Source organism: Drosophila rhopaloa, unplaced genomic scaffold, assembly GCF_018152115.1.
Source record: "Drosophila rhopaloa isolate 14029-0021.01 unplaced genomic scaffold, ASM1815211v1 contig_115, whole genome shotgun sequence".
Taxonomy (NCBI): domain Eukaryota; kingdom Metazoa; phylum Arthropoda; class Insecta; order Diptera; family Drosophilidae; genus Drosophila; species Drosophila rhopaloa.
In genome coordinates this window covers 2,204,297-2,223,908 of record NW_025334990.1, presented here as the reverse complement: position 1 = coordinate 2,223,908, position 19,612 = coordinate 2,204,297, and the positions used below count along the sequence as shown (strand labels likewise).

Below are 19,612 nucleotides of genomic sequence, written 5' to 3'. Positions count from 1 at the left end.
CTCCTCCACCCCCTCCCCCCTTTCCATCCGCACCACCAAAAACGAAATTCACTCGATGTCTAACCCAATTGGGCCTCAATCATTGCTTGGTAATAGACTGCTGCATGCCCCTCACACTCCAATCTCCTCTTTTTTGGCGCACCACTTCATCTTGCTCTCCTGCTCTTGAACAAAAACAAACTGAAATCTCGCAAAAATTACCCATTCTGCATCCTTCTCATTGACTAATTGACATTTTTGGGCTCCACATATGTATCTCTCTTTTGCTATTTTCCCCTTTGCTGTTTGACTCCTGCTATTGCTAGGCATTTGGTGTTTATGCATCTCGATTTCCTAATTTTGCAAAATCGAGTTCATAATAATAATAATAACTATAATATCGGATAAATTCGCTAAACGATTTCAAACTAATTCCCTTTTTAAAATGACTTCATCATAGTATTTTGCAATGGAAAATACATGGAAATGAAAATTTTAAATTTGATTAGTTATAATGCCTGGTTCAAATTCAATGCTATTAGTGTCTGTTTATTTACCTATTTAAAAATGAGCTCAAAATTAAATAGTAAAATAAACATGATTACTTCTGTTTACTAAACATAGCTCTAATTAAATGTTAAATGTGAGATGAAAGGTCTAAAAATGTATATAAATCGGATTAAATTGCTTTTGAGTATTAATTTCTCATAGCTCCAATTAAATGTTAAATTGTTCAATTAAGTTTTGTTCTCTAAGAGATCTACAAATTTATATTAATCGGGTTAAATTGCTTTTGAGTATTAATTTCTAAATTGTCTTTAACAATTTTGCTTATAGGCTTGAAATGATTTTGCAAAAGTGGGCTTTGCATCAGCATACAGTATATCCCTCTTCTCTTAGCTTAACTTTTCTCTATTAGCTGCTAGACTTGCTGCCTATAATTTGAGTGATTTAAAAACCCTTTCCATTCATTTGTGATTTTGCAGAAAATCGTTAAATCGCTGGACAGTTCGGTGACGACAGCGCTGAAGGAGAAAGCCGCTTCCGTGAACAACAACAAGCCCATAAGGCCGCTGCTATCGCTGGACAGCTCGGCGACGGCCTCGACATCCTCGGGGGCAGCAGGAGCCACAGGATCCGGGGGCGGAGGAGGAGCGCCTGCGAAGCCATCGCCGTCGCCCTTGGTCTTGGCCTCCAAACGAGACCTCACGCCCAGCAACGACAGCAGCTCATCGCCGTCCAGTTCGAATGGCAGCAACCAGACGCTCACCCCACCCATGACCGCTGATAATCAGCCGCTTCAGCCGCAGTTACAGCACCACCAGCACAGGAGTCCTGCGTATCCTGGCAAGGTGGAATTGGCAGGTGTGCCTGTGGCCCTGCAGCAGCAGCAACAGCAATTGCCGAATGGCATCTGCATCGGCAGCAGCAACAGCAACAGCCACTGCAACAGCAACAGCAACAGCAACAACAGCAGCAGCAGCACTTGCAACTCCGGCACAGCCATGATCCATGCGAATAACTCGAATTTAATTGCCGCAGGTCACTTGGCCCAGGCAACTGGCCCCGCCCACAACGCCCCCTCCGGCGGCAGTGCCCTCAATGCTGGTAAGTGTGCGGGGGAATCTCATTGCGGGGGGAATCTCTCTGCGAGGAGGAAGGTGTACACGGGGGGAAAAAGAAGATTTATTACAAAAAAAGCCATTCGAAATGCCGGGTATTTCCTTGGGAATTATTATTCAGAATGCCTTATCTTATTAAAAGGGGAATATTTCTCAATTCAATCCTGAACATTCTTTCCCCGAGAATTTTCATTAAAATACGCTTGCAAGAAGTGTACGAAATGTTATTATTATGAACCCTTTCTCTTCCTTTGAAATGAACACTGTTTTAATTTTAATAATAAAGCCCAAAATAATTTTTAAACTTGATAGAGAACGCAACTTGCTTAGGCTAACACCTGTATTTTATCTTTTTCGTTAGTATCAAATAATCATCAAATAATAGTGATTTATGATGGATTTTTTCAAAAACTTGTTTTTAAGTTTGAATATTTTTACAAGTTTTTACATTTTAAAATGTTAAATTGTTATTCTTTAAATTGTTGCTCAAATAATATTGAAAACTACTCACTTAGTTTACATTTATTCAGTTAATTAATTTCTAATCACTTATTTTACATTTAATTTAGTTAATTATTTAAAGTAAGTGCTATATTTGATATACTGTTTTTCCCGCAGTGTATGTAAATGCATTAGTAATGTGTAAACGCCATGGGGGAGGGGGGAGAGGAGCAATCAGCAGATTGCTGCGGGCAAAGAAAGGAGTTGCATGAGGAGAGGGGGGTAGGGGGCAGGGTGCAGGGTGCAGGGGCAGGGTCTTTGCAGCATGAATGAACAAATGCTGGCCACAGTGGGAATGGCAAATGGGCACCGACCAGAGAGGAATTAAATCAGCGTCCCTGATTGAATCCTTTCAACCTTTATGCTGATTTAATTCCATCTCCCAACTGCGTAAAGTATTGAGCGACATTCCTGTTGTTTTATTTCTTTAATTGTTCAAGTATTTAACCGCACATAAAGGGGTGAAAATATATTAAAGGCGGCAAGTTAAAGGTTGTTTGGTGGTCAGAGATTGCAAGTTGCCCGGGGCAAACTGAAGATACAACCACAAGCTTAAACTGGGCAAAACAACTGAAAACACGCAGGTTAAGGATGAGGTGATGGCTTAGGTTTTTGCAGGGATGCGATGCGAGTAGAGTGCCTTTTTGCTGGTGGGTCTACTGTTTGGGTGGGCCAACGCATCGGATTATATCAGAATGGCAGAGTGATGCACACTTCAAAAATCTGACAAATGGATGGTAATGGCCTCCGTCCGCTCCTCTTAACTATCTCCCCGGTCCAGGACCTCCTCCTCCTCCTCCTCCTCTCACCCATCACTTTAAGTGCTGCAGTTGGAAAGCCAACGAAGCAGATAGGCGGGGTCGATTTAGGGAAGGTGAAAAAGTCGGTGAAATCCAAGTGGTTGTGGTCGAGTTGGGTCGGAAAACTTAAACGTTGAAAATTAAACAGAGAGCGAAATGGCTCTTCAATTTTAGCAGTTAAATAAAAGCAAACTCTTCAATTTGTTTATATTTATTTGATAAACAATCCTGACCAACCAGTTCGTTTTGACCTCAATTCAAATTATTTTTTTGCTTTACCCTTAGTAATGGTTTCATGCGTCGCATTAAATGCTAATTAAATTTTAATTTAAATCCTCGGCCATAAAATAAATCCATGTTGACAATCAATAAGCAGAAAAGCTGAAAAAAAGATGTGTGTGATTGCGCAATCAATTTAGGCTCATCATCAGTCATTCACATGGTTGAATCGGTGACCTGGGCTTGGGAATTGATGTTCTGGGAAATAAATAATCAAATTGTTCATCTCGTAAATGCATTTCTATGAATTCATTGTTTTTGCCATTACTCGTTGACTCGTTTGCATTTAGATTAATTTTCCGAAAATCGATATTAATTCATTTCCATGTTCGACTGCAATAATTGTTGTTTATTTACTTTTCAATCCTATTTGTCCTTTTTCGATAAGAGGAAATCTAATTTCGAGTCCTGCACGCCTTCCCATTCCCCTCTACCTCTCCCACCCTCTCCCACCTGGTCGGATTATATGGTCGCATATATCAGTCAGTCCGAAACATCGAACCACTCACGCATACCCACCAGCCCCATTACCATTATCATCGTTTGTTGGCATTGTTCTTATACTATTGCTATTGCTGTTGTGGTCGTTGTTTGCCATTGCTGTTTATTTGTTTTTGTTTTGGAACCACTACTTATTGGGTCAACCCGAATATGTTTGCCTACCCCCCAACCTCCCGGAAACATCCCCCCAAAAACACCCCGTAAACCATCTACATCTACATGTATCTGTATCTGAACAACGCCGAAATCTAGTCGACAAGCGAAATGCCAACCTATCGGAACCGGATCAGGACCCGCCCTCGAATGTGAATGTGAATGAGAATCTCAATCTGAATCTGAATCCGAACTCATCGGTGGCCCTGGGACCCCCGCACTCCCCCACCTCCGCCGCCTCGGCGGCCTTGCTCCTGTTGGAGTCCTGCGATGGAAATCGCAACGACGAGTCAAGGTTCCACCTGCATTCCGCTCCCCGCTCAGGTAAGTCGATCAATCTATTTTCCCTCCTCTTTTCGCTTTCATCTCAATTTCCGCTCTGTATTTTTAATTGAAGCAGCAGCAATCACAATTAACCCGCATCCCACCCTCCCCCCGCAAACCCCGATTTTCCGCACCCACCCATAAAGTAGTTGCACTTGATCCCCATTCATCCGCTTAGTGCCTGCCGATTCATTGCTCTGGCCTGGTTAAGTTATAATTGCACTGGATTTGGTTCGCCTGCAAAACTTTGAATGTGTTTTCAGTTCTCATTTTGCATATTAAATGCCAGTACTCTGGCCCCAGCTGGTGTGCTACTTGGGGATTGCCTAGTTCTCGTTCCTTCAGTTCCTTTTTATTTCTTCGCAAAAGAAACTTGCCGGGGAAATGTGTAAAAAATGCTCGGGAATCGGAAATGGTAGTGGGTGGCTAGAGGTCGACATTAATGCTAATTATGAGTAGAATATCGATGGACAGGATTGCAAGTCAGGAGTTGGTTAAGAAATCGGAAAAGACTTGAAACTTTACAATGCAAAAGGTTATTTAAGTTTGGTTTGTGGAATATAATTCTATAGATTCTGCAATTGTCCTGACTACCTTCTAACGCACTTAAAATTCACAATTCATTCAAGAAGAATTATCTTATGCATTTTGGTTATTTGAACAAAGCAGTCCTTGTCTTTCAAAAATTTGCTTTGATTAAGAAATATCATTGAATTGAATATTTCATAAACTTAAATCACAAATACAACATTAAATGAAATGTTTAACTCTTTATCGTAAACTCCTGTCTCAAATTTGTAATAGACTTTAATAGACTTCATATTTAGAGAGGTATTTGCATCTCGTAAATATGAATAATTTACTAAACACAAATTTACCTTTAGAAGGTAAAAAATAAACAAATTATTTAAACACTTAATGTTAACTAAGAAATGTTTACAAATGTTTAAAAACCAATAAATTTGCCGTATATATATTAAAAGGAAAATAAAATGTAAATGTTTAGGCAAAAGAGTTATTGCAATTTCGGGAATGTAAAAAAATCTAAGCTGTATTCCTGGCTTGCATTCCTGCTCCGATCACCGCTTGTTCGCAGCTTGGTAGCTGTAGCTGAGAACTCTTGACCAAGGGTTTACCCACTTTGCCCGATTGATAATCCCTCCTTTTGCAGAAGCTGCCATGAAGCTGCGCGAGGAGAACGATCGCCTCAACGCCGAACTGCTTCGCCTGAGGCGACTCCTCGAGCTCTCCACAGACGGAGCAGTGGGTGGAGTGGACACCACGGCGGAACTGGAGGCGGTCTCGTCCGCCGAAGGATCAGCTGCCAAGGAGCGAATCGAGCGGCTGGAATCCGAACTCAGATCGGTGAAGAACCAGCTGCTCACCATGCGGCTGGAAAGGAAGAAACTGCGGACGGATAAGTCCGATCTTCTGGGCCAGGTGAAACAGTTGTGCGCCTCGCTGCAGGAGAAGGAGCAGGAGCTGCGCGACTTCATACGGAACTACCAGGACCGGGTTCGGGAAACCGAGACAACGAATGCCAAGATCTCCGGGGATCGGGATCGGGAGCGTTTCCAGCTGCTCAAGCAGGCCCGCGATGAGGCGGAGCGTTCACTGGCTCTGGCCCAGCAGCTCTCCGCCCGGGATCTGCAGCTCCAGAGGCTGCAGGAGCAGCTGCAGGAGACCCGCCGCCAGTTGACCGGATGCCTGTCCGACCAGGAGAGCCTCCACTCCTTTGCCCCGCTGACCCCTCCGTCGGCCGCCTCGGGAATGCTCAGTCAGATGGCCGCCGCCTCGGGAATGGGCGGTGGATTGGCAGGGATTCGGGGCACCACCGAGGACAGTGGGCGTGGCAACTCGCTGTCCGCCTTCAGTGGCAGCTTGAGCGGGGGATCGGGAGCCACGGCGGGGGATCGCAACTCCTGCTCGAATGACTCGGGCCTGAGGAACAGCAGCGATCGGGAGAGCACCGGCGGAGAACTGAACTTCAGCGATGGCACCTGCGACAACGGACCCTGCATCACGGTCGATCCAGATAGTATCTCACTGGTGTCCAGCCAGAACATGTATCAATGTGAGTGATATACTTGCTACCTAGCCAAATCCACTCTAACCGAATTTCTATTTCAGTTGGCACACCCAAGGAACGCAGCCCCACATTGTCTCCTCTCAACTCGGCTGCCTACTCAAGGTATTATTAAAGATAAATATATGTATATTTAAACATATATGTTCCTACAAATTTCACTCAATAGCTCTGAAATGAAATTAAAATACTAGTGTCTCGCAAACCTTTCAACTTTCATAATATTTATAACACAAAGTTCCGGTTAATTTACACTACAAACTTTGAAATGTAAGATACTATGTCTTTAAAGAAATACACTTTATCTCAACACTACTTTTTCTAAAACCATAAGCCCTATAATTGTCCATTAAATTATTGATTTACACTCTGGTCTTCGTGTAGCCATAATTTAATGTTTACTGTTTAACCAGCCAAAGCAAATTTTACCTGTTTAAAACTTTTGTTTATATTTGCATTACAAATCATTTTGTTAAGCCAAAATATTTTTTACACACGTTGTTTAATTTAATCTCCACCTTTGAATGGCTGTAATTAATTACATTTAGACAGCAATTACTGGAACTAAATTAAATGATTAATGGCAGCTTAAATTACATGACACGTTGGGTATAATTTTTGCACAGACTTTTATTTGCATTCTGGGATTTTCTATAAGTGCAAAAAAGGGTACAAATATTTTTGGGATAATTAATTATCTAACAATTTTATGGATTAGGGATCAGCTTACAATGGAAATATAGCCAATTAAAACGAAAATTTGTTCCCATACCACCAGGTCTGTGGAGCAGTTGGGCTCACCTGTGGATCCCGAAGGACCAGGTGGTGGAGCCATCAGCAGGAAGTTCGCCAGCGCCAACAAAAGTGGACCACTTGGAGCTCGCAATGGACGTGGCGGGACTTGGGGAAGCATATCCCGGGTGTTTGCCCGCTCCCGGAATAAAAGCAAGGCTCTATCCGCCGATGGAGTCACTGAATGTGAGTGCTGAAGCTTAAATAATTGTATTTTATAAATATTTTATAACATAAATACTAATAAGTCCTTATCCACTTAAATATGAGGAGTCATATTCTAAATATATGTATATATCCGAGACATAGACATAGCTCAAATTAGCCATCTCAAAATTATTTTTAAATTAATAAACTTGTATTCGTATTAATCTAAAATGAGGTTTTGGTTTCAGAAAATTAACTAATTTTGGGGTTTAAATTTTACGTATTGGAAAACAAAAAACCTCTATTTACACATATCCACAAAGTATATGAAAAGTACACAAGTTGGAAGAAAATAGCATACAAATTACATTCACATTTTTAAAAGTATTGTTTAAGCTACCACGTTTAGCTTGCCATTAAGACTAAAACTCGTACCTTTTGTGTTCCATCTTCTTATTCGTTTAAATGTCAATCCATTCCCAGTTCTTAAACAGGATTAAACTTGAATAAAAATAAATAATGTAGTCTATAATTAAGATTACAAAATCCATATGCCCAATGATGCTACATTTATCCCTTTGCAGATGCCGACTACTCGTGGAATCCGCTGACGGAGGAGGGCTATGCCGAGAAGCTGCGTCTGCTGCGGGAGGCCTCCCAGCTGCCCATCGACCGCTGGCGGGCCACTCAGGTGCTGGCCTGGCTGGAGGTGGCCCTGGGAATGCCCCAGTACAGCGCCAGGTGCGCCGAGAACGTGAAGAGCGGCAAGGTGCTGCTGGAGCTGAACGACGTGGAGCTGGAGGCGGGACTGGGACTCGCCCACCCGATGCATCGCAAGAAGCTGCGGCTGGCCATCGAGGAGCAGCGGCGTCCAGAGATGGTCCGCTACCCCCTCATCACGCAGCTGGGCCACACTTGGGTGGCCACCGAGTGGCTGCCGGACATCGGACTGCCCCAGTATGCGGAGCCCTTCGTGCAGTCCCTCGTCGACGCCCGGATGTTGGACACGCTCTCCAAGAAGGAGCTCGAGAAGTTCCTGGGCGTCACGCGGAAGTTCCACCAGGCCAGCATTGTCCACGGTAGGAGTGGTTTGAGTTCAAAGACATAATTAGATTTTAAAGGGCTTTATCTTTCATTTTATTTGGAATTTTTGCGACCATTAATGTTTTTGTATTACTTGCTGGAATATCTCAGGTTCTATTAGCCGGACTTTCACAGACTTAAAATAAACTAATTGGACAATGAACTTATCCCGAAAGATTGTGCCTACGGCCACTATTAAATATTGAGTTTCGACTCCTTTAATGCCAAAATAAACTTTAAGAAGTTCTAAGAAATTACGCAATCCAACCATATGGATATAAGTCAATTCGTAGAATTTAAAGTCTTGATATGTGTGTGGAAAATATTAAAGACTGTAAAAGTTGTATACCGATTAGTATTATAATAACCCCTAAAAAGGTATATATTTTCAATTTCCGGAGGGATTTTCTAGATTAGAGTTCTATTGAATATTAGAAACATATTCAAGAATCTTAAAAATATTGTGCATTTTAAACATTTATACTCAGCAACCATTTCTATTTTCAAAACAAATCAAATGTTTTTGTATACCTTTGTAGAGGGTATTATAATTTCAGTCAAAATTTGTAACTCAGTGAAGGGCTCATTTCCGACCCTATTAAGTATTTCCAATTTCCGGAGGGATTTTCTAGATTAGAATTCTATTGAATATTGGAAACATATTCAAGAATCTTAAAAATATTGTGTATTTTAAACATTTATACTCAGCAACCATTTCTATTTTCAAAACAAATCAAATGTTTTTGTATACCTTTGTAGAGGGTATTATAATTTCAGTCAAAATTTGAAACTCAGTGAAGGGCTCATTTCCGACCCTATTAAGTATTTCCAATTTCCGGAGGGATTTTCTAGATTAGAATTCTATTGAATATTGGAAACATATTCAAGAATCTTAAAAATATTGTGTATTTTAAACATTTATACTCAGCAACCATTTCTATTTTCAAAACAAATCAAATGTTTTTGTATACCTTTGTAGAGGGTATTATAATTTCAGTCAAAATTTGTAACTCAGTGAAGGGCTCATTTCCGACCCTATTAAGTATATATATTCTAGGTCAGCGTCACTAAGAAGTCAATCTAACCATGTCCGTGGGTCCATCCGCCCGTCTGTTTTACGCAGTTTTAAAGCTATTTAGATTAAATTTTGCAGAAAATCTTCTTCTTGTTTCCTTTTAAATCATCTTTTTGATTATGGCAATATATTCGATTAAGAAAAAATTGTTTATTTATTAAATGACATAAAAAGTAATTATTTTTCTCGTCTGCTGATAAAAGTAGTAACCTAATCGAAAGCGTTTCACTTCCCTCCTTTCCGCCAGGCATCCACGTGTTGCGCATCGTGAAGTACGACCGCCAGACACTGGCCATGCGGCGGGTGCAATCGGAGACGGTGGACACGGACCCCATTGTGTGGACGAACCAGCGCTTCATCCGCTGGGTGCGATCCATCGACCTGGGCGAGTACGCCGACAACCTGAAGGGTGCGTGTGCCATATCGATGGCCCTTTGATTATGCCATTCCGTGCAGCAATTAGGGGACCTCTGACCCACTCTAATGCCTGTTTCCACACCTTTCCACCCTTCTCGCCCACCTGCAGATAGCGGCGTGCACGGCGGCCTTGTGGTGCTGGAACCATCCTTTTCTGGGGACACCATGGCCACCGCCTTGGGCATTCCGCCCTCGAAGAACATAATACGGCGACATCTCAACACGGAATTCGATGCCCTCATTTTGCCCGCACGGTAAGTTTTTAGGGCTTAGCAACCCCACAAAAGCCATCTAGATATCTGTGTGTGCGTGTGTGTGTCCTGTGTGTGTGTGTGAGTGTGAGAGTCCTTTGTGTAATCCCTCGGGTGTGACATGTGAAATGTGGAAACATAAATATGTAGCGTAATACAGCGTTTTGATTAGAGTTGTCTTTGTTTTGATTGAGTTATTGCCGTTTTGTATTTCCATCCCCTCCCCCGAGTTTATATAACTTTCCTGTTAACTGTTTTCGTTGTGTGTTTGTGTTTATTTTTGCACCTTCGTTAAGACGTATCTTTTATAGAGTTGTTTTTGTTTGGAAGTTGCTAGCAGGAAGTATTTCGTTACTGTGGGAGCTCTTCAGACTGCATTTCATCTTCCGCATTATCATCATCACCCGAAACATACACTCATCATTCATTCATACTCATCTCTGGCTATTATATTTAGTGCTTTGATCATTCGTTTATAAGCTGCTTCTTATGTGCATACCATCCATCTGTCTTCTTCCGCATCCCAATCAACTATGGCTGCAGAAATGCCAACTTCTCGACTCATTAGATGTCATATCATGCGACGTCATATCTGTATCTAAATCTGTCTACTCGTGCATAAGTATGTAAAGGTCTCCAGCCTGTATCTTTAGATAATAATGTAATAAGTACTTTGTTTCGTTGTTGATCATGTGAACGTGTCTTAGACGATCTGTTAAGCAAAATAAAACCGCCCCATAAAGCGAATCGCACTAATGGCGGCCCTTGTGGCCATGTTTCTCTCTCTTTTCTTTCCCAACCAATATCTCGATCCATGTTTATTTGTATTTTCTACATCCGAAATGCAGATACCTTATTTACTGTCAAATGGAAGAATTTCAAATGGAAGCCTCCAGACAATTGGCCAAATTGCAGGGCCACTAAATCCGCACGAACCAAAGAACAAGATAACGAAAATGAATAATCAAAAACCAAACGGGATTCATAGAGATTTGTTTAGCCAAGCTGATGAAGATGATACGATAATAACTATAGGAAGAGAACAATAACTGGAGCACAGCGCTAGTCATTTCGTAATAACGAATAGTTGATAGATCCACGGCAGAGTAGTCACACATCCGATTAGTAGAAGTAGCTGTAATCATAACACAATATAATTAAGTGCTTTAGGCATCGAACTAGGAACGCACACATCAAAAAACAGGTGTCCAAGCTTTGCATATCCGATATCGATATTAAAACGATACACTCCCCGAGGAGCGCTTAACGTTGCATTTACTTAGGTTGATTTACAAGTCAAGCATTTAATGTAGTAGAAACCTAGTGTTAAGGCTTACGTCAATGTAATCGAGGCGGAAAGACATTTCAGATATTATTTGTTACGCCAAAGACAGGGCATTGCAAATGCCACCACACACCCTTCCACACATAAGCGTCTTTCGTCACTAGGCCGGAACACTAAAGTTCTCTGTGATACAGGAGCTGTTTTCTGAGGTCGGTCAGACAGCCACCAACGCACAATTGAACCTTAAAGACCAATTACATAGCCACACACTCGCACACAAGTCCATGAACACATACACATCTACATTTCCGTGGTTAGATGATATAGTCCATGTTTTGGTGTTGCATACTGTGAAGCGTTTTGAGGGAGTTTGCCCTGCGGTATAAAGTTCTGTTCCCTAAAATTTCAACAATAGTTGCGGTGCCAAAAATTATGCAAATAAATAATGTTACTTTCGTGGACATGGATTGCTTAGTGTGAATGGCTATATACATTTATCGTTGAATTTATCGTTGCATACTTTTGGGCACCCGAGAATATTGATTGTATGTATCAAGAGATTTTGGAAACTTTCTAGTGACCGCAGGGTGGCTCCCCTAAGTTAATTTCTATAAGAAGTCGTTAATTTGGTTTTGCAATTTTGCAACTACAGTGTCAATTGTAAGTAAAACTTGCTTACTAAGTAGCCTATCTCTCTCTATTTCTCACACACACACTCAATAACATACGCAGACACTCGAAAACAAGTTCCATGTATGTGTTATCAATGTTTTTAAGTAGCTTGAACTAGAGATAACCGTTGTCATCTTAATAAGTACCACTGCATATACAAAAATACCCTATCGATACTATGTGTGATTGGAATTCTAAGGCTTGAAAAATGACAAATTTTTATGGCTGCTGATATCGTGTCTGTTAGCAATGCTATTCTTTTTTTTTAAATACTTTTCCTTTTCATTCTCTTCTTTCGGGGGGTTTTCTCTCACCATAGACTCTTGATTTCTTTGTTGTTTTACGCTACGTGTAGTTAATTGTGCCATAGCCAAATACAAAACAAATAAAAGTAACTCTCCAACATTGATTAACCAGATTCTTTCGTCTTTGTCCCGTTTCTTTTTCCATCTTTCCTATATATTTGATCCACTCTCTTTTGCTTTCACATCCGTATGTTTCCTCTTCAATTTCGTAATTTGGTAATCGAATCGACGGCTTGTTGTTGTTGCTAACTCTGCTTGATTGTCTAACACGATTACCAACACAATGACAACAATACCCACAACATTTCCGTACAACAACAACTAAACAACAACTAAACAACAACAACAACACCTATGAAACCACTTTCTGTGTGTGTATGTGTGCCTGCCTTGCCTGCTCTCGCTCTCTCTGTCTCTGTATCGCTATCTCTGCTGCTCTGCCTGCCCGCCCGCACTCTCCAACTCACCAAACTCCAATCTCCAACTCTCCACACTCCCGTTATCTGCCGTCTGTGTCCTGTCTTCAATGTGCTGCCTGCCTGCCTGCCTATGAAAACCGAAACTACATGCACAAACATGTTATATACCCCCATAACCACCCACTCACAACACACACGCACACGCATACGACCTATGCAAAAATTCGCAAATCGAAATTGCCATGTTTGTTGTGTAGAGCGACTCTGGGTCAGGGCATCCGTTCCGGTTGCGGCGTAGTGCCTCTAACGGGACCCGGCGGACTGCAGCACTATGCCACAACAGATCGCCGCTCGAGCGGCAACCTCAGGGTAAGTAATTATGACTACTTATATCCCATAGCTAGTTATATCCAATTAAGTCTTAAATAGGATAATCTGCTAGCCAACAATATTGCTGTATCCTTAGCCTGAATTGTCGTGAAGCTTTTGGTGTCTCTCGGTGTCTATGTCATAAATTATTTAAGTCACTAAAAGCTGTCCCCAGTGTTTGAATCCCAGCTTTCACAGGCTTTCATCGGAATTGAAAATTCAATTTATGATGGTTGTTTTTGAAATCTCTTGTGACTGTATTTCTCTCTCTGAGGTTTCTACAAGGATTAAATGATATATTTCTATTTCTTAATGGTGATAAAAAACGTTGGTGAAGGAAAATGTAAAATATTTTACAGCATACTTTAAGGGATATTTTAAAGTTGCTTAGAAAAGAGTGCCAAATAATATTTTGGGGTTCAAAACGACTTAAAAGGTGTCCAAAACTATGCTTTCACATCTGATTTGGATTAAAATTATAGAATACTTTTAGTAAATTCGACGAAATTTTTTCACGATAAAAGTTCTTAGCAGGTCTGTATAATATATTAATATAATTTTACTGCGAATTTCGTGCTAGCTAAATTTATAAACTCCTTTTTTTCAATTATCCCATATTATCAAGACATAAGCATGCTTATCACTTCATACATTATACCATAGAAATCACATATTTTTATCACTGGAAATAGGGGATAAAAAATATAATTGTTAATACTTTAAATTTGGGCACCTAGCAACAACATTAGCTTTACGACAGTTCCGAAAGATTTCCATCGTTTAGTCCATTTTTAGGAGATACAATTAGTGATAGCTGAGCAAATTAAAACCATTAAAATTTTGTTCTTTTCGTTACGTTTACTGGACAGATTTCGGCATGGAAAGGATCTCAGGTGAGTTGGCTCTTCTGGAACTGGAAAATACCTTCTGTAACCCTGTTGTTTCTTCTTGCAGAGCTCCCTTTCTAAAGCCTTTCGGTTTAACAGCAAACCCCATCGCACCGGCGACCGCAGTTCCTTTGGGAACTCCACCTCCCCAACGCCTTCGTACAGCAGCAGCGAGGGTGGCGGAGGAATATACGCAACCATAGGCCACCAGTACCCGAATCCGCATACGAATCCCCAGCAGCAGCAGCAGCACTACCACCACTTCCTGCCGCCGCCGACGACGGCTCCACCGCCGATCCCTCGGCCGGGGGCATCTACAGTCATGGTCCGCCGCCGGGACATCGGGTGAGCGCCCCGCCGGTGGGGGGAATACTGGATGGCGTGATGACCGACCCCCAGATGCTCTACGAGCAGAGTCGGCGGCGGGTGAAGAGCATCAGCGACATTGGGGCATCGACGAGTGCGGGCAGCGTGGGGGCCTGCAGCCTGGGGGGCATATCGGCATCCTCGGAGTCGCCAGAATAAGAGTGAAACGCTAGCTAGATAGGATGATAACTACCACAACCAAAGATACTCAGCTGTACTCCCGCATGAAAATCCCATCTTCCCCAAGAAACCAAACAACCAACTCACCCAACTTCCCAGCTGCATTTGAGCTTAGATTCTACGAGCAAACTCAATTATATTCAAGTCAGTGTCAGACCCACCTACAAGATACAAGCATTCAGCAGATACAGATACATATGCGTCGAGAAATACAAATAAGCGAGTAATCATTTGATCAAATCAGATAGAACTACGAACTATATGCTAAACGTAATTAACAAAATAAATATTGTGTAGACTAAGCGCTCTATCCGCAGGCAAAGAAGAACGAATCAAACACTCCACCCTAAACACAAATCAACTGGAATAGTTTAATCAATCGCGTATATGTAATTCTAATTGTAATTGTAACTGTAAAGCTAGCTCTAAACCGATTTAATAGTGAGAGGCAGATTGGGTGGAAGTACTATACTCACAGAATTAAAAGCTGATGCGCAGACACTGGAGATGCGATTGCAATTTAGATAAATTGAAATTATTTTGTAACCGAAACTATCGTAGCTAAGCAAATGGAAACGGAAACTATTGAATTAAATTTGATAAGCCGCGCAAGGCGGCACTTTGTAAATTACGATAAGCCCTAAGCAACGTTCAATATCGCATGGTAATGGTAAACGAAAAAGAAAACATACAGAAACAGAATCAAGTATATGGTAATTACAAACGCACTCCCCAAAACCCTCGCACAACCAAAGAAAGTCAGTCAGCCCGCTTAATCCGCCAATCTATCAGTATCGAAGAATCCCCGTAAGCGTCAGGGTATTATTAAGCTGACCAATTTAACTCTAGACCTATGACGAAGAAACTATCGAATAAACCAATGATCAAAACTCTGTTGTAAACGGAAGCGTCTTTATTGTGTAACCGGGGAAATCCCGCCCGCTAGATGAGCAGGACCTCAACATATTGCATTTTCTCGACTCCAAAACATTTCACCTTCACCGAGAGTCGATGTGCCTCCTGTGTCTTCTGCGGATCGGTGCATCTTCGCTGGACCTTGTCCTCCATCTCCTCCATCCGCCCGGATTGCTAGCGTCGATCGCTGTCGTTGTCGTTCCTCGGACGTCGGGTGGTGTGGGGACGACCCTTGGGTTCCGGATGGGGTTCCGCCATCGATAGGGTGCCCAGGCTGCCGATGAGCCCGAGGATTCCGAAAACCAGGAACACGCTTAGCCACTTCATCTCGCGATGTCGAGTAATCACCAGTTGGATGCAAACTGCTGACCAATCGGCCGGGAATCGAACGTTTTATGTTCTGGCGCCCAGCAGATCGGCGACAATCTGCATGCTAATGAGGAGAATAGCCGTCAACATCGTTTACCATTGCCAGTTGTTTATGTTCGCAGATCGCGGCTGATAACGCGCCAAGTTGAGTTGTAAATCTAGCGCGAAAAATGGGCGGACATACATTTAGGTAATTAGCTCCATCGAACAATTGTTCCCATTACAATTGAATCGCAGTCACATCTCTCTCTGGGATCGCTAATTAAAAATGAATAGTTTTTCAAACGATTTTACTTTATGTATATGTACATTGTAAATTTATTTGAATCGTTTTGGGTAAGGATTTGACAATTTTGAGCTTCCCACTTTGCTCTTGTATACATTGTGTGTTCTTTGGGCCAATACAATTGGTTTACCATATCGAAGGCAAGGCATTGCCAATTTAAGATCTAGGACAATCATGAGCTTGGTACAAATTGATTACTTGGTAAAGTGACAAAACAAAGCGAATTTTCACGAAAGCAAACATTTGAAAACACGGACAGATGACTTCATAAACTAAGCTTGAACAAAAGTATACAATAACCGTTTCGGACTGGTAGTTATAATATAAAATCTACGAGCACTTGTCAAAAATGCTCTAACGAAGGCCACTATTATGGCGAATGATTGATGATCTGCTAATTCTATTATATACAAATATCACAATGAGCTGGCTTTAAGCGGTTCGGTCAGAATCTCCATGGATCTGCGAAGGCCGGCGGACTCAGGGTCAACTTTTGCTGGAAAAGTTGCTCGAGCTCGTTCATCTCCCGCTCCCTTCGCATCTCCTCGCCCACCTGCTGCCACAAGGACTCGAATCCATTGTCGTGGACGGCCATCGAGACGTCGCCCTCGCAGGAGCTGTCCTCAAAAATAAAGGAGTATTCCCTCTGGTAGTCGCACATTTTCGGGTTCTATTTTTGAAAGCTGCAAAGAAAAAAAATTCAAAAAGTTAGCTATCGATTAAGAAGTGTTATCGTTCGGCGCCAGCTATCGATTCGCGTTCTTATCAGACGAAGAATCCAATCAGCTGCTTTCATTTGTGTACATAATGTCGCGCAAGAATGTTTTGAGTTTGATCAACACGATCGTGGCCAACTCGTAAGATTAAAAACTTAACTATTATTGTTTTCTTAATAGAATAAATATTTTAAAACTTCTATAGCTGCAAGTGCCCCGCCCACTCGCATAATTATGGATCAGCTGCGCCTTCCGCCTCCCAAACTGGTCGCATGGAATACGCCTTTGAGGTAAGTGGCTATAACTTGGACTTTGAAACACCTGCATCTCCAGACAGACTGCCAAAGTCTGTTTAAGATAATAATCTATTTTAAATATACCTGTCCCATGAAAATTAAACAATTTAAACATTCAGAAAAACCACAGACTCTGCATTAAAAATGTATAATATTTAGTTGAACTACTGAGATACATAGATCATATGTGAAGAAGAGGTGAAGAATGATAAAGTGATTTTATTAATAAATATTTTTAATTCTGTCAATGAAATCTTATTATCATTCTTGTTAGTCTTCTGAAAGATACATTAACTATACTTTATACTATCCATATACTTTATATATACTTTATATATACTTTATATTATACTTTATATTATCCATATTAAAAATGTTGATAATGTTTCTAAATTAACTCATAAAGCGAAGTTTTTACATTGAATTTTGGATCCCCAAAACCTGTATTTCTTGTATATAGTCAGTTTAAGTCCGACGATTTTTTTTATTTCTATAAAAAAATCTCTTTTTAATTTGGTTCTTCTAAAAGAAACATTTACATTTATCACTTATATTATCAAAAAAATAATGTTTCCAAGTTAATTCATAGCGAAATTTGTACCTTAAACTTTGTACCCCCAAAACCCGTATAAGTTATATGATTACCTGAATATACTAACCAAAAGTAAGAAGCATAACTTTTAAGAACTTTTCAAAAAAAAAAAGATTTAAAGAATGAATAAAAAAAAAACTTTTGAATTTAAGAATTAAGAAATTCTTATTTCCCACCAATAAATAAATGTACCAATAATCAACTTATTAATAAATTCCTTTCATATTTCCTAGATGTCCGCCTCAACTGTGCGATTTGGACCTGGAGTAAGTGCGGAAGTGGGAGCTGATCTTCGTAACTTGGGAGCCCAGAGGGTGTGTTTGGTTACGGACAGAAATGTGGCACAGTTGCCATCCGTGAAAGTGGCTTTAGATTCACTGGCCCGCCATGGAATCAACTACGAAATGTACGATGAAACGCGGGTGGAGCCCACGGATGGCAGCATGTGGCATGCCGCAGAGTTTGCCCGTCGCAAGGAGTTCGATGCCTTTCTGGCCATTGGAGGAGGATCAGCCATGGACACGGCCAAGGCAGCCAATCTGTTTAGCAGTGATCCGGAGGCTGAGTTTTTGGACTACGTCAACTGTCCAATTGGCAAGTGCAAGGAGGTGAAGTCTACATGGTTTACATAATTGGTTATATGATAAGTTAAATTGGTTATATATAACTCCCTTCAGATATCTGTGAAGCTGAAGCCTCTGATTGCCATGCCCACCACCTCGGGAACTGGTTCGGAAACCACTGGAGTGGCTATATTTGACTACAAGAAATTGCACGCCAAAACTGGGATATCCAGCAAATTCCTAAAGCCTACTTTAGGTAAGAACTTTAACAGGCCGACCTGTTTCTAGCATTATTTTTATTGACTTTCTGTTGAATTCAATATGGTTTCATTACATGAAATTGAATATGTGATAAAATGCTAATTCTTTTGAATTTTTAAATTCAATTTAAGCTAATTATCCAAGTGAAAACCGGAACATGCCCCATTAAATATATATTTCACTAGCTAATTATCTGTTTGTATAACCTCAGCTCTGATTGATCCCCTGCACACCTTGTCCCAGCCGGAACGTGTGATGGCCTTCGCTGGCTTTGATGTTTTTTGCCACGCCCTGGAGAGCTTCACGGCGGTGGATTACAGGGAACGAGGTCCGGCGCCCAGTGATCCCAGCCTGAGACCTACGTACCAGGGCAGAAATCCCGTGTCGGATGTGTGGGCTCGGTTTGCCTTGGAGGCGATACGCAAGAACTTTGTGGATGCAATTTACCAGCCCGATAATCTGGAGGCCCGTTCCCAGATGCACTTGGCATCCACGATGGCAGGCGTGGGCTTCGGCAATGCCGGAGTGCACCTGTGCCATGGACTGTCCTACCCGATTTCCGGAAATGTGAGGGACTACAAGCCGAAGGGTTACGCGGCGGATCACGCTCTCATTCCTCATGGACTATCGGTGGTGATCAGTGCTCCGGCTGTGTTTGAGTTCACTGCACCCGCCTGCCCGGATCGCCACTTGGAGGCTGCCCAGTTGCTGGGGGCAGATGTGCAAGGTGTTCGAAAATCAGACGCCGGTCGACTTTTGGCGGACACTGTACGCGGCTTTATGCAACGCGCGGGCATTGAAAATGGCCTCCGTGAGCTGGGATTCTCCAGCAGCGATGTGCCCGCACTGGTCGAGGGAACCTTGCCCCAGGAGAGGATCACTAAGTTGGCACCCAGGGCTCAGACGGAGGAAAACCTGTCGCAGCTCTTCGAGAACTCCATGGTGGTATATTAATTTGGGAATTAGACTTACCCACGCTCAACTTGTTCGCTTCAAGAAAAGGTGTTAAACTAACGGATTCCTTCTTTAAACTGACCATACTTAAGCTTTCATAATTCCAACTTCACAAACATAAATACTAAGCTTAAAAGCGACCAGAACGGACTTTTTTATGAATATAT

At 41.7% G+C, this 19,612-nt stretch overlaps 4 protein-coding genes across 4 annotated transcripts in view; 2 read left to right on the top strand and 2 right to left on the bottom strand.

Annotated features, from left to right (window-relative positions):
- Nucleotides 1–15,395, top strand: part of LOC108043172 (kazrin) — a 51,345-nt gene extending 35,950 nt beyond the window's left edge. Inside the window, 12 exon segments of the mRNA XM_044456532.1 lie at nt 966–1,587; nt 3,935–4,159; nt 5,331–6,233; nt 6,290–6,350; nt 7,024–7,223; nt 7,769–8,263; nt 9,590–9,751; nt 9,869–10,013; nt 12,949–13,060; nt 13,930–13,953; nt 14,015–14,240; nt 14,243–15,395. Of these exon segments, the coding sequence (XP_044312467.1) occupies nt 966–1,587; nt 3,935–4,159; nt 5,331–6,233; nt 6,290–6,350; nt 7,024–7,223; nt 7,769–8,263; nt 9,590–9,751; nt 9,869–10,013; nt 12,949–13,060; nt 13,930–13,953; nt 14,015–14,240; nt 14,243–14,472 (3,405 nt within the window). The 3' untranslated portion in view covers nt 14,473–15,395.
- Nucleotides 15,385–15,759, bottom strand: LOC108043179. Its single transcript, XM_017121752.2, has one exon. It carries the CDS (start codon nt 15,733–15,735, stop codon nt 15,583–15,585), a length of 153 nt encoding a protein of 50 aa, XP_016977241.1. The 5' UTR covers nt 15,736–15,759; the 3' UTR covers nt 15,385–15,582.
- Nucleotides 15,760–16,065: 306 nt separating this feature from the next.
- On the bottom strand, nt 16,066–19,537 carry LOC108043177. The gene is made up of 2 exons (XM_017121747.2): nt 19,464–19,537; nt 16,066–16,746 (listed from the first exon to the last, which is right to left on the bottom strand). The coding sequence occupies exon 2, from the start codon at nt 16,722–16,724 to the stop codon at nt 16,509–16,511; it is 216 nt and encodes a 71-aa protein (XP_016977236.1). The 5' UTR covers nt 16,725–16,746; nt 19,464–19,537; the 3' UTR covers nt 16,066–16,508.
- On the top strand, nt 16,821–19,456 carry LOC108043175 (probable hydroxyacid-oxoacid transhydrogenase, mitochondrial). The gene is made up of 5 exons (XM_017121744.2): nt 16,821–16,920; nt 16,985–17,069; nt 17,901–18,275; nt 18,345–18,486; nt 18,703–19,456. Exons 1-5 carry the CDS (start codon nt 16,871–16,873, stop codon nt 19,443–19,445), a joined length of 1,395 nt encoding a protein of 464 aa, XP_016977233.1. The 5' UTR covers nt 16,821–16,870; the 3' UTR covers nt 19,446–19,456.
- Nucleotides 19,538–19,612: the final 75 nt, after the last annotated feature.